The following is a 15,140-nucleotide window of genomic DNA, read 5'->3' as shown; positions in this document are numbered from 1 at the left end:
AGATAGTTAGGTAGTAAGAGAAAATGAGCTACTAGCTATCATAACTAAATTAGTTACCCTTGCATTTTGTAGAAGTTAGTTAGTTAGCACTAGCATTGTGAAATTAGTTAGGTAAGTTAGAATAGTTAAGATCACAGTAGTTAAGCTTATGATAGCCAATATATAAATAATGACATGTATTTGTAGCAAGGTAATATTCATCATTCTTAAGTCAAAATTTATATTAGAAACTTCTCAGACTCTGTTCTTGCAATCTCAATTGTCTGAATGTTGAGATATGAGCGAGTAACGCTAAGGATAAAAGATAACAGCAATAATGAATGAATTATAGTCATATGAGCATGAATTAAGAAAGGAGAAATTGCACCACATTTATTTCTTCAGATCCATATATTTGACGGACAAGTAGCCCCATTATTTTCTAGTCTCACACCACAAAAGACAACAAAACAAATTACACGAGGCAGCAGCACACAAATACAAATCATGCATTATTATTATTATTCTTACAAATTTAAAACTGAATGCCAGTGTCATAAGTGGCACCAGCCCTCCAGTTAGCAGGGATGTCATTCTTGGGGAGCCTCCATTGAAGTCCAGAACCGCAATTAACTTGGAATCTGAATCTGAGGGTCCCACTTGGCGGGTTTGAAATCTGAAAAACTGCACCGTCCACCCTCTGCAAAGAAAGCCATGTGTTGCTGCCCGACTGCGACAACTGAATAGCAATGACATCGCATGTTCCACCAACATTGAAAAGTACAATAGACAAGTAACCAGGGTTGGTGCTACTCTCTTTAATTTTGATCGCAATGTTTTGGCCAGGGTAACTGCATGAAATCCTCTGGTATTCAATATCAACGGTGCCTAGTTTCCTGAGTTCATCATTTGCTGTTGAGTTGACTCCCAAACTTGAGAAGGCCGCTGGGCTCATTATGAAATCTGTTCTATCTCCTGCACCGTAGTCTGTTACCACCAAGTATGCTCCATTACTGTTGCACAGCGATGGGTTTGTGCACCTCACCTGAAAAATAAATTTGAGTTTGCGATACAAAGTAGGATGAACAGGTGAATCATCCATGCATGTTCAGACTATAAATTAAAATAGCTTTTGCTGCGAAGAAATTAAACATCAAACATAAAACCGTTAATATATTTTTAGCCAATTATAACGTTATTGTAGACAGAATAAAATATTCAATTGTTAGTTTTAAATTTAAGAAGCTATATATCTTACTGTATTTACTAAGAATTATTATTATTATTATTAATAAAAAGAAGAGGAATAAGAATCTTGCCTGATAACAAAGACCACAGCCAACTCCATCTCTCCAGAGGTTTGACACACCGGCGACACTTCCTCCGTGGACCGTCCTTCCATAGTCGCCGTACCCACAGCGTCCAGCTATAATATTTTTACATATATTCCATCATCATCATATTATTTATTTTATTTATTATTAAGTACTGAAACAGTAAATTACTATTTTTCCTCTTACAAGAAATTAATTTTATATCTATAAAAGATGAATCAAGTATCATAAAGTTTAAAATATGGATAAATTTATACATACATGAATAAAATTGATGTTTGGGTACTTTTATTTTATAGGAAAAAAATAATATAAGATAATAATGTAAACAAAAAGAGTATTAAGATGCATGTATATATTAATAAAGGACTATATATATATTCCAGTTCTTGAGTATAAACCCTAATTTTTATTTTTGCATGTATAGACACAACCTAATTATTTGAAAAAACACACCTACAAAATAAAACAATGAATAAAGAAACCTCCTAATAAATCCAGTATATAGATAGTCTTTTATCTATTCTTTTGTCTCCTTTTACCTTTCTTATAAAAAAAGATATTGAAAAAAAAAGTTAAGAGTGAGAGAGTCAGAGAGAGGAAATGAAAGAGTAAAAAGATGACAATATATATTTGTGTTAAATAAAATACTCTTTGTAACTTTAGCCTAGTAACTAGGACAAAAAAAGCAAGAGAAAGAAAAAGGGAACAATTATTTGTGCATGCATTTGGCTGCATATAATAGTTAGCTGGTTAGAAGAGTGGAGATGGAACTAACGTACTTGGAGTCCCTAAACCATCAGAGGTACTATAAAATGTTGCTCTGGATTTTGTAAACGCAGCACTGCATAGTGCTGGTAAGATCAATAGAACACAAAAAATTCCGATCTGGCGCTTCAAATTATTAAGCTCCATGTCTCAAGACAGCTCAGAAATGAACAAGTTAAATATAATGATGAGTGAAGGCTTTGTTTGTGACTATGGGTAGCAACCATAAAGACTCATATTTATAGTACCCCTTAGCTTGGGGGTTAGATACAGAGAGTGAATCCTTTTCTGTGGAAAAAAAAATTGGACGGTGTCCAGTGTAGAATCTCATTTTTTATTGTTTTTTCTCTTTTATTTAATTTTGGTCCCACTTATAAAATTAAAGATAAAAATTCACATTTTATTCTCTTAAGTATTAAAAAAAATGGAGAGAATCCATTCCTTTAGATATAACATCGATTTTGAATTAGTCTATATCTTTTAATTAGATAAATTATTAAAATGGTATTTAAAAATTTATATCATTCAAAAAATAACACGAAAAGATACGAACAATAAATAAATTTATAAAAATTTAAAAAATGCAAAAAAATAATTTGATATTAAATATATTATATTCTAAAAGAAATTGATATTTTGGATATTATTTTAATAGTTTATGTTTTGAAATTATTTTCTTGACCCTTGTTGGGCGGCTAATGAGGAATCGGGAAAGATTAGAAGTTAGAAGAATGACGTAGCGTATGTGGTATGTGGATGCTGTGGACGATGGCATAATTATCTTAGCTTGTAGCAAAATTTGACCCATTCGGATAAAATAAAATATCCAAACTTGTATGTGATTGGACTTTTGTTATTTGAATAACATCATAAAATACGTAATAATAAGATTCAAAAAAGGGTGATAACAATAAGAAGCTATATTTGCGTTAGAGTGTAATAGTTAATACATTTATATAAGAGTAAACTACCATTTGTACCCACGAAAGTTAAAAACGCTGTCATATCTACCTATAGAAAAAGAAAATTACCATTTGTACCCATAAAAAATGATTTTTACAAGCAAAATTATCCAAACCCTAAAAAATTACCTAAAATCCCTAAATTACATTTATCTTCACCACCACACCACCTCCATCACCCAAACCCCTTTCTAACCCTAACCCTCTTCACCCAGCCACCACCCCTCTTTTCCTTTCTAACACACTCTCACCATTACTTCCCACTCAGTCTCCGTCGCTGCTCCAATGGCTCCTTGCCACACCCTCCTCTCTTTCATCCTCATAGTCACAGCAACACTTGCTGCGGCTTTCCCGGAGAAGAAGAGCACTTTCATGGTGCAAGTACACCATGAAGCCAAGCCCTTCATCTTCCCAACCCACAAGCACTAGTACGCTTCCCACTAACCACTCCATCATCCTCATCACCTTACCACCACCATCACCACCACTAACCCCAAATTGCCTTTGTTTCCGTTCTTGCAACCTTCAGTGTCAGTGTCAGTGACCACCCCTCCTTCTCTCCTTCCCTGTCTCGCTCTTGCCGAACAGAGGACCTTCGCACCCACCTCGCCCCTGCTTCGCCGCCGCTAGCTACCCTAGAGCCGCAGTGCCCCTTCTCCTCTTTTCACCGCCGACCACCCTCATCTACCGGGGCTACCTTCTCCTCATCACCGAACCAGTGCCCCTGACGGGCCACCGCGCCAGCCCCACCACCGTGGTTCCCTTTGCGAACCAAATTCGCGGTGAGCTCTTTCTCTCTCTTTCTGTCTCTTTCACCATTTTTCTTTTCTCCCAGAAAAAAGTGAATCCAAATACATGAGGCTTCTGTGTTTGATTGTTCAGATTTGATCCTCTCTCCTCACTCTCTTCTCATCTTGGATCTGTGTTCTTTTTCGCCCTATTTCTATTAGGTTTCTCCATGACACCCTTTTCAATATTTTTTTCCCTCAAACAGCTTCAGATTCATCTGAAACCAAGATCCAATTTTGACTCTCACCCATCGTCATCCATTTCAAATTTCTCTCTGGGGTGATTTTGATTCCTCCAAAGGTGAAGGTTATGGTGATGAAGGAGTGACAATGAGGTGGTTTGTGGCAGAGGTGGTTTGTAGTAGAGAAATGGAGGTTAGATCGGAGAGTGTTCATGTGATGCGAAGAGAGAGATGGGGGATGATGGTAGCAGTGGTAATGATAAGGGTATTTTGGGGTTTTTAGATAATTTTTTAGAGTTTGGATAATTTTGCTTGTAAAAATCATTTTTTATGGGTACAAATGGTAATTTCTTTTTTCTATGGGTAGATATGTCAGCGTTTTCAACTTTTGTGGATACAAATGATAGTTTACTCTTTATATAATAATACATTAGTACGCGGTAAACATTCCCTCTCTCCTTTTCGGTCATCAGTGAAAAACTTTGTTGATTTTGAATATGGCAAATTCTACAATATAATAGACAAAGCCTAATTAATTAGACCAGCATATTTGATTTGATGACTTATAATAATAATAACAGTAAATTTTTATATGATAAAATTATTTTTTCTAAAAATTTAAATTAATCTGACGAGATATATGAATCAATAAGTTAATAGGTAAAAAAGTACACACCGAAAAGTCTCTTTTTTTTTTTAAGTTTTGTGTGAGCATTTTTTTATTTTATTTGTCTAATGTCAAATTTTTTTTAAAATCGGATCAAATTCAATTTTTTTTTATAAAAATTTTAATAATATTATAAAATTACATACTCCAAAAAACTTAAGTATTCCTCTCATATATGTTAAAATATTTTTGTAACTGCAAATTTTCATAAAAAGATGTGTGAAATTGTTTCATAAACAAAGGTATTGAAAAACACTAGTCTTAATATTTTTTAAAACATGCATAATGGTAAAAACGGAGAAAAAAATCAATACCATAGTTCTCATAATTGATTCCCATATTGTTTTACTATATTTAAACAAGGCGTTTTCCAATGAAAGAATTAACCTCTCAATGGAAAAATTTACTCCTAGAAGAAAAGAATCGATTGTATTTTAAATAAAATGGTCGTTTGAAAAAAATTGATTCTCACAAGCAGCGGTGGCAATGGAGTGAGTAGAAGGAGGGTTTTTGTCCTATTCGATCTCTTTCAATCTTTACAATAATTCGCATAGAATTCGTCCCACTCTTATCTAGAGGTAGTAAAAACTTGAATCCTAACTCACCCTCTCTTTATCCGTCCCTATAATTATTAAAATACAATAAATAAAATTAAATTTTAAAATTTATATAACTATCATTACATACATAACATAAATTAAAATAAAAATTTAAATATAATATAATATTATTAATTATTTTATATATATTACATACATATATACCAGAGCAGATATTATCCAAACTTGACCCGTTCTGCCCCACTCAAGATCCCGTTCTGCATGAAAACGGATAATTACCCATTTCAAGTGAATAATACTATAAGAAAAAAACTCATTCAGGTACACTTAAAAAGTGTAGCCAAAAGTGGAAAAAAATGATGCCTTAGGTTACGGCTACGCTTTCTAGCCTACGGCTACGCTTTTTGGGGTGATTCTTATTCAGCCGTTGCCTATTCTCAAAGGCTACGCTTTTCTGAACCAAGGGCTACGCTTTTGGCATTTGGGAATAGGGTGCGCTTTTCAAGTGATGTTGTCCAGAACCAAAGGCTATGCTTTTCAGCTTCCATTTTTGCCAGAATAGGCTACGTTTTTCAACGCTACTGCATCACTTATAAAGCGTAGCCACATTGTATACCATGGCTACTTTTTTATAAGTGTAGCCTTAGGTTCCTTATTGTTTTTTTAATATATATATATATATATATATATATATATATATATATATATAATATTCTAATAATTTTTTGTACAATATAATATTTAATAATATTATTACATATATAATTTTGTATTTTTAATTAAATGAGTTAAATATTATAAAATAAAAATAAATACACAATTATACTAAATTAAAAAATATTCTAGCAAAGCACAGTAAATACGTTCTAAAGATTCACAAGCATTATAATGCTACAGTATATTAGTACATAAAATAATAGATCCAACTATCGAATTGAACAATCATTCAACAATAGAGAAAAAAATGAAACATGTCTAAAGTCTAAACTACTAATTTTCATGTATCAATGAATATAAAGAGGATTATAAATTAAGTTTAACATTAAAATAAATAAAAAAAAAGAGAATAAACAAAGATCTTAGTGTCCTAAGTACTAAGTCCCTATCAGTTGTGTGCCTGAAAATCATTTGAACATACCCTACAAAAAAAAGAGATTTTTTTGTTGGAGCCACTTACCTGCTAGTGCCTTTACAAAGTACTGAATAAATTCAGAGTGCCCTTCATAAGTGGCGGCAGTAATGAGATTACCATCCACCACTGTTGTTGCCATGGTATCTGGTTCAACCCAATGAGCACCAGAGGCAACCGATGCTGGTTTAACAGGAAGAAAAGCGGTGCACTTGTGATCTTTGGCTACACCTGCAGCCGCTAGAATCAACTGTCCGAGGCAAATGGAAGCAAGTGCTTTTTCAGAACTGAAAAACTTAATCACAAGTGCCACAACAAGAGGATCATGAGCAAGATACTCTGGCGCTCTTCCACCCAGTAACATCACCCTGTCATAGTTTGCAGCATCAATTGAAGTCTGGTGGGAAGAAATACTTTTATTAGCAAACATAAGGACACTAACACGTGAAAGGAAAGACTCTTCCACTCAGTAACATCACCCCGTCATAGTTTGCAGTATCAATTGAAGTCTGGTGGGAAGAAATGCTTTTATTAGCAAACATAAGGACACTAACACGTGAAAGGAAAGAAGTTATGGGAGAAAAGATAAAAAACACTAGCTATTCTATTTAGGTGCAAAATCCTAGCTATTCATTAGATAATGGTTCTATGTTTGCATACTTTGATATGCTTAACCAATAATTTGGAATTAAGTAAACAATCATTTGAAAAGAGAAGTGTTAAGACCATATTCACTTACTTTTGCAGTTCATTTAGTATTGGAGAAAGGAAAGTAATCTGGATCTCAAATATATATGCCTTTGCCTCAGTCTCTTTCACGTTAAAAGCCTTAGTCAGCTCTAAAATATCTCTAAATCACATAGATTAAGCATGAAAAAGGCAAGTATCAATAGATTATAAACCATGGCAATTTGTCAAAATATTGAATATCAAAAAGGAAATGAAATTCAGGGCATCAAAAAAATTAAAAAAATCAACATAAAATTAAATTTTAATATATTTTCAACAGTAAAAGAAATATCTAATATAACAAACTTCTAAATTATATACAATAAGTTGATTCTGTATATTGTTAGTATCAAACAGTAACAACATGCAATATTTGATGGAAAAATCACTATTAATTAGGTGTATATGAATTTTCTGGTTTTGTAAAAAAATCAATTAGGTGTGTAGAATCTGTTCAATCCCACTTGAAAGACACAGGGTTTTGCAAAATCACTATTTTTCAATGTGTATTTTCATAAATCAATTTGTAGAAACTAGTCTCATATGTATTGAGCATTCAAGATACGCAAATTATTTCAACCATAATAGATATGCATATAGAAAAATTAGGAATAAGGTAGAAAAATCAAAGCAAAAGTGTCAATGCACATTGGTTATCTCTATAGAGCAATTAAATAAATCAATGCAGATCAATTAAATAAGTGACGTATCTGAAATAATGAACAAGCCATAAACTAAAGGTACAGTTCTGATTAAGTCCAGAAAAATATAAGTTAGTAACAAGAAATTAGTCTTATTAATCAAAGCTGAAAGTTCAGAAGAAACAGAATAAAAGGGCTATAAAAAGCTCACCTTATCCAAATTATCAATGTGAATAGAACTAGAAGAAATTGTTTGGTTACTTACTTCAACTGAGATAAAATCTGAATCTGAATTATATATCAGCAGAAAAACCACAAGAGAAGGACACGCCAGAAAAGTCTATACTTGTTGACAATAATTTAAAAACAAGTTAATCAGATTTATATTTTGTAACTCATTAACATAGATATATCTAACTGATTTGGATATATATGTGCACAAAATTTTTCAGGAAGAACTGAGAATGATAGAACTACTGGCATCCATATTTGGAACGGATGTACAGCTAAAGAAGTGCACAAATAATATTCTAAATACACTTAACTCAGTTTCTTATATGACATATTTAATTACTAGTTATAAAACAGAAGAGAATTAACTGCATTTGTATGCCAAACTATTAAAAAAGCATACACTTATTACTTTTTATTACTTTTTAGTTTAATTTTTTTATGTATTACTAGGGGTGTTTATGATTTAGTTTTTTCATAAACTGAACTGAAACTGCACTAAACCATTTTAAATGGTTTAGAAACTGAACTAATTAAACTACTTTGTCAAATAAGAAAGTAGTTTTAAACCAGTTTACAATACAGTGCACCAGTTTATAAAAATAAAACCAGTTTTAATAGAAAAACCAGTTTAAACTGGTTCATAGGCTAAAACTAGTTTTAACTTTTAACATATATAAAGTTAGTTTTTATATTTTTCTCTCTCCCCCTCTCTCTCTCTCATTCTCTCCCTATTTCTCTCCCCCCTCTCTCTCTCTTTCTCCCCCTCTCCCTTTCTCTCCCCCCCTCTCTCTTTCTCTCTCCCTCCCTCTCTCTCCTTCTCTCTCTCTTTTCTTCTCTCCCCTTCTGGTGTGCAAAATCGTGATCATTTCTTCCTTGGTAACGGCGCTAAAAACTCAATACGCACGTTCATGTTCTTAATTATGTTTCACAACTTCATACAACTAACTAGCAAGTGCACTGGGTCGTCCAAGTAATAAACCTTACGTGAGTAAGGGTCGATCCCACGGAGATTGTCGGCTTGAAGCAAGCTATGGTTATCTTGTAAATCTCAGTCAGGAGGATTCAAATGGTTATGGAGATTTAATAATTAAAAGATAAATAAAATATAAAATAGGATAGTGGTACTTATGTAATTCATTGGTGAGAATTTCAGATAAGCGTATAGAGATGCTTTTGTCCCTCTAAACCTCTGCTTTCCTACTGTCTTCATCCAATCCTTCCTACTCCTTTCCATGGCAAGCTTTATGTAGGGCATCACCGTTGTCAATGGCTACATCCCATCCTCTCTGTGAAAATGGTCCAATGCGCTGTCACTGCATGGCTAATCATCTGTCGGTTCTCGATCATACTGGAATAGGATTTACTATCCTTTTGCGTCTGTCACTACGCCCAGCACTCGCAAGTTTGAAACTCGTCACAGCCATCCCTTCCCAGATCCTACTCGGAATACCACAGACAAGGTTTAGACTTTCCAGATCTCAAGAATGGCCATCCATGGGTTCTAACTTATACCACGAAGATTCTAATATCTCGGACTCGGTCCCCTGTATTAGATATATAAGAGATACTCATTCTAGCTTGTTTGCATGTAGAACGGAAGTGTTTGTCAGGCACGCGTTCATAAGTGAGAATGATGATGAGCGTCACATAATCATCACATTCATCATGTTCTTGGGTGCGAATGAACATCTTAGAATAGGAATGAGTTTGAATTGAATAGAAAAACAGTAGTACTTTGTATTAATTCATGAGGAACAGCAGAGCTCCACACCTTAATCTATGGTGTGTAGAAACTCCACCGTTGAAAATACATAAGTGATGAAGGTTCAGGCATGGCCGAGAGGCCAGCCCCCAAACGTGATCTCCAGATGAAACTAAAGATAATCCAAAGATATAAACATAATAGTAAAAAGTCCTATTTATACTAAACTAGTTACTAGGGTTTGCAGAATTGAGTAAATAATGCAGAAATCCACTTCTGGGGCCCACTTGGTGTGTGCTTGGGCTGAGCATTGAGCTTTACACGTGTAGAGGCTTCTCTTGGAGTTGAACGCCAGTTTGTAACCTGTTTCTGGCGTTTAACTCCACTTTGCAACCTGTTTCTGGCGTTTGACTCCAGAATGCAGCATGGAACTTGCGTTCAACGCCAGTTTATGTCGTCTATCCTTATTAAAAGTATGGACTGTTATATATTGATGGAAAGCCCTAGATGTCTACTTTCCAACGCAATTGAGAGCGCACCATTTGGAGTTCTGTAGCTCCAGAAAATCCACTTTGAGGGCAGGGAGGTCAGAATCCAACAACATTAGCAGTCTTTTTTCAGCCTGAATCAGATTTTTGCTCAAGTCCCTCAATTTCAGCCAAAAAATACCTGAAATCATAGAAAAATACACAAACTCATAGTAAAGTCCAGAAATGTGAATTTTAATTAAAAACTAATAAAAATATACTAAAAACTAACTAAATTATGCTGAAAACTATGTAAAAACAATGCCAAAAAGCGTATAAATTATCCGCTCATCACAACACCAAACTTAAATTGTTGCTTGTCCCCAAGCAACTGAAAATCAAATAGGATAAAAATAAGAGAATATACTATAAATCCCAAAATATCAATGAAACTTAGCTCCAATCAGATGAGCGGGACTTGTAACTTTTTGCCTCTTGAATAGTTTTGGCATCTCACTTTATCCATTGAAGTTTAGAATGATTGGCATCTATAGGAACTTAGAGTTCAGATAGTGTTATTGATTCTCCTAGTTCAGTATGTTGATTCTTGAACACAACTACTTTATAAGTCTTGGTCGTGGCCCTAAGCACTTTGTTTTCTAGTATTACCACCGGATACATAAATGCCACAGACACATAACTGGGTGAACCTTTTCAGATTGTGACTCAGCTTTGCTAAAGTCCCCAATTAGAGGTGTCCAGGGTTCTTAAGCACACTTGGTGTTTGCTTTGGACCTTGACTTTAACCGCTCAGTCTCAAATTTTCACTTGACACCTTCACGCCACAAGCACATGGTTAGGGACATCTTGATTTAGCCGCTTAGGCCAGGATTTTATTCCTTTAGGCACTCCTATCCACTAATGCTCAAAGCCTTGGATCCTTTTTATTACCCTTGCCTTTTGGTTTTAAGGACTATTGGCTTTTTGCTCTTGCCTTTTGGTTTAAAGAGCTTTTGACTTTTTCTGCTTGCTTTTTCTTTTTCTTTTCTCTTTTTTTTTGCCATTTTTTTTCTTTTTTTTTCTTCAAGCTTTTGTATTCACTGCTTTTTCTTACTTCAAGAATCATTTTTATGATTTTTCAGATTATCAAATAACATGTCTCCTTTTCATCATTCTTTCAAGAGCCAACATATTTAACATTCATAAACAACAACTTCAAAAGACATATGCACTGTTCAAGCATACATTCAGAAAACAAAAAGTATTGTCACCACATCAAAATAATTAAACTAGTTTCAAGGATGAATTCGAAACCATGTACTTCTTGTTCTTTTGTAATTAAAACATTTTTCATTCAAGAGAGGTGATGGATTCATGTTCATTACTTTAAGGCATAGACATTTAGACACTAATGATCATGTAATAAAACACAAATATAAATAAACATAAAGCTCAAAAATCGAAAAATAGGAAAATAAATAAACAAGGAGATTAAGGAATGAGTCCACCTTAGTGAGGGTGGCGTCTTCCTCTTCTTGAAGAACTAATGGTGCTCTTGAGCTCCTTTATGTCTCTTCCTTGTCTTTGTTGTTCCTCCCTCATAGCTCTTTGATCATATCTAATTTCATGGAGGATGATGGAATGCTCTTGGTGCTCCACCTTTAGTTGTCCCATGTTAGAACTTAATTCTCCTAGGAAAGTGTTGATTTGTTCCCAATAATTCTGTGGAGGAAAGTGCATCCCCTGAGGCATCTTAGGGATTTCTTGGTGAGGAATTTCCTCATGCTCATGTTGAGATCCATGATCTCTTATTTGCTCCATCCTTTTCTTAGTGATGGGCTTATCCTCTTCAATGAGGATGTCTCCCTCTATGTCAATTTCAGCCGAATTACAGAAGTGGCATATGAGGTGAGGAAAGGCTAACCTTGCCCAAGTGGAGGACTTGTCAGCTACCTTGTAGAGTTCTTGAGGTATAATCTCATGAACTTCCACCTCCTCTCCAATCATGATACTATGGATCATGATGGCCCGGTCTATAGTAACTTCAGACTGGTTGCTAGTAGGAATGATTGAGCGTTGAATGAACTCTAACCATCTTCTAGCTACTGGTTTGAGGTCAAGCCTTCTTAGTTGAACCGGCTTGCCCTTTGAGTCAATTTTCCATTGAGCTCCTTCCACACATATGTCCATGAGGACTTGGTCCAACCTTTGATCAAAGTTGACCCTTCTTGTGTAGGGGCGTGCATTCTCTTCCATCATTGGCAAGTTGAACGCCAGCCTTACATTTTCTGGACTGAAATCTAAGTATTTCCCCCGAACCATGGTAAGCCAATGCTTTGGATTTGGGTTCACACTTTGATCATGGTTCCTTGTGATCCATGCGTTTGCATAGAACTCTTGAACCATTAGGATCCCGACTTGTTGAATGGGGTTGGTGAGAACTTCCCAACCTCTTATTTGGATCTCAAGTTAGATCTCTGGATACTCATTCTTTTTGAGTTTGAAAGGAACCTCAGGGATCACTTTCTTCTTGGCCACAACTTCATAGAAGTGGTCTTGATGGACCTTTGAGATGAATCTCTCCATCTCCCATGACTCAGAGGTGGAAGTAATTGCCTTCCCTTTCCTCTTTCTAGAGGTTTCTCTGGCCTTAGGTGCCATAAATGGTTATGGAAAAACAAAAAGCTATGCTTTTACCACACCAAACTTAAAATGTTTGCTCGTCCCCGAGCAAAAGAAGAAAGAAAGAAGTAGAAGAAGAAGAAAAATAGAAGAGAGGGAGAGAGAGATGGTTTCGGCCAAGGGAAAGAAGAGAGGGTTTTGTTGTGTGAAAAAGAAGAGGGAATGGGGGGTTTATATAGGAGTGGGGAGGGGTTTAGGGTTCGACCATTTAGGGTTGGGTTTGGAAGGAAAATTATTTTGAATGTAAAGGTAGATAGGGTTTTTGAGAAAGAGAGGATGGATGTGATTGGTGAAGAGGTGATGGGGAAGAGTGATCGAGTTGATTGGTGAGGGGTATCCGGGGAAGAGAGTTATGAAAAGGTGTGAAGAGGAGAGAAGAAGTAGGTGGGGATCCTGTGGGATCCACAGATCCTGAGAGAATCCTGTGGGGTCCACAGATCCTGAGGTGTTTGAGGATTTCTCATACCTGCACCTTTTAGACGTGTAAAACGCCCTATATATGCAATCCTGGCGTTTAACGCCAGACTACAACATGTTTTTGGCGTTAAACGCCACTTCCTTGCTTGTTTTGGGCGTTCAACGCCAGTCTATAGCATGTTTCTGGCGTTGAACGCCAGTATGGTGCATGTTTATGGCGTTAAACGCCAGTCTAATGCTTGTTTCTGGCGTTTAACGCCAGCTTTCCTCTGGGTGCAATCCTGGCATTTAAACGCCAGACTGCTGCTTGTTTTTGGCGTTTAACACCAGTTTCATGCTCTGTTCTGGCGTTAAACGCCAGCCAGATGCTCCTTACTGGCGTTTAAACGCCAGTACGCCCTTCCTCCAGGGTGTGCTATTTTCAATGCTGTTTTTCATTTTGTTTTCGATTTTTCAGTAGTTTTTGTGACTCCACATGATTATCAACCTAATAAAACATGAAATAACAAAGAAAAAATAAAAATGATTAAATAACATTGGGTTGCCTCCCAACAAGCACTTCTTTAATGTCAATAGCTTGACAGTGAGCTCTCATGGAGCCTCACAGATAATCAGAGCAAGGTTGGAACCTCCCAACACCAAACTTAGAGTTTAAATGTGGGGGTTCAACACCAAACTTAGAGTTTGGTTGTGGCCTCCCAACACCAAACTTAGAGTTTGACTGTGGGGGCTTTGATTGACTCTGCAGTGAGAGAAGCTTTTCATGCTTCCTCTCCATGGTTACAGAAGGAGATCCTTGAGTTTTAAACACAAGGTTGTCCTCATTCAGTTGAAGGATCAATTCTCCTCTGTCCACATTAATCACAGCTCTTGCTGTGGCTAGGAAGGGTCTTCCAAGGATGATGGATTCATCCTCATCCTTCCCAGTGTCTAGGATTATGAAATCAGCAGGGATGTAAAGGCCTTCAACCGTTACTAACACATCCTCTACTAGTCCATAAGCCTGTTTTCTGGAGTTGTCTGCCATCTCTAATGAGATTCTGGCAGCTTGCACCTCAAAGATTCCCAGTTTCTCCATTACAGAGAGGGACATGAGGTTTATCCCTGACCCAAGGTCACATAGAGCCTTCTCAAAGGTCATGGTGCCTATGGTACAAGGTATTAAGAACTTTCCAAGATTCTGTTTCTTCTGAAGCAATATCAGTTGATCCAGATCACTCAGTTTATTGGTGAGCAAGGGAGGTTCATTTTCCCAAGTCTCATTACCAAATAATTTGGCATTCAGCTTCATGATTGCACCAAGGTACTTGGCAACTTGCTCTTTAGTAACATCCTTATTCTCTTTAGAAGAAGAATACTCATCAGAGCTCATGAAGGGCATAAAGAGGTTCAATGGAATCTCTATGGTCTCTAGTTGAGCCTCAGATTCCTTTGGTTCCTCAGAGGGAAACTTCTTGTTGATCACTGGACGTCCCAGGAGGTCTTCCTCACTGGGATTCATGTCCTCTCCCTCCCTTGTAGGTTCGGCCATGATGGTTAAATCAATGGCTTTGCACTCTCTCTTTGGATTTTCTTTTGTATTGCTTGGGAGAGTACTAGGAGGAGTTTCAGTGACTCTTTTACTTAGCTGGCCCACTTGTGCCTCCAAATTTCTAATGGAGGACCTTGTTTCATTCATGAAACTTAAAGTGGCCTTAGATAGATCAGAGACTATATTTGCTAAGTTAGATGGATTCTGCTCAGAGTTCTCTGTCTGTTGCTGAGTGGATGATGGAAAAGGTTTGCTATTGCTAAACCTGTTTCTTCCACCATTATTAAAGCCTTGTTGAGGCTTTTGTTGATCCTTCCATGAGAGATTTGGGTGATTTCTCCATGAGGGATTATAGGTGTTTCCATAGG

At 36.1% G+C, this 15,140-nt stretch overlaps 2 protein-coding genes across 2 annotated transcripts in view; both read right to left on the bottom strand.

Moving 5' to 3' along the window:
* Window positions 1–346: 346 nt before the first annotated feature.
* LOC107629383 (expansin-like B1) lies at window positions 347–2,318 on the bottom strand. The gene is made up of 3 exons (XM_021120547.2): window positions 2,096–2,318; window positions 1,299–1,405; window positions 347–1,024 (listed from the first exon to the last, which is right to left on the bottom strand). Exons 1-3 carry the CDS (start codon window positions 2,226–2,228, stop codon window positions 515–517), a joined length of 750 nt encoding a protein of 249 aa, XP_020976206.1. The 5' UTR covers window positions 2,229–2,318; the 3' UTR covers window positions 347–514.
* Window positions 2,319–5,281: 2,963 nt separating this feature from the next.
* Window positions 5,282–15,140, bottom strand: part of LOC148576359 (protein DJ-1 homolog D-like) — a 28,342-nt gene continuing 18,483 nt past the window's right edge. The window contains exons 2-5 of the mRNA XM_088502709.1: window positions 7,951–8,027; window positions 6,418–6,766; window positions 5,445–5,497; window positions 5,282–5,302 (exon numbers count right to left, since the gene is read on the bottom strand). Coding sequence (XP_088358835.1) covers window positions 5,282–5,302; window positions 5,445–5,497; window positions 6,418–6,766; window positions 7,951–8,027 — 500 coding nt within the window. The remainder of the gene's footprint in view (window positions 5,303–5,444; window positions 5,498–6,417; window positions 6,767–7,950; window positions 8,028–15,140) is intronic.

Source organism: Arachis ipaensis, chromosome B1 (genome assembly GCF_059453495.1).
Source record: "Arachis ipaensis isolate K30076 ecotype BB chromosome B1, ASM5945349v1, whole genome shotgun sequence".
NCBI lineage: Eukaryota > Viridiplantae > Streptophyta > Magnoliopsida > Fabales > Fabaceae > Arachis > Arachis ipaensis.
This window is presented reverse-complemented; position numbering and strand designations above follow the sequence as displayed.

Bases quoted from the DNA above. Each gene is read 5' to 3' on its own strand.
- LOC107629383 (XM_021120547.2), bottom strand. From the start codon at position 2,228: ATGGAGCTTAATAATTTGAAGCGCCAGATCGGAATTTTTTGTGTTCTA. The intron at 1,406-2,095 runs GTACGTTAGTTC...AAAATATTATAG, and splicing joins TGATGGTTTAGGGACTCCAA to CTGGACGCTGTGGGTACGGC. The intron at 1,025-1,298 runs GCAAGATTCTTA...TTTATTTTTCAG, and splicing joins GCTGTGGTCTTTGTTATCAG to GTGAGGTGCACAAACCCATC.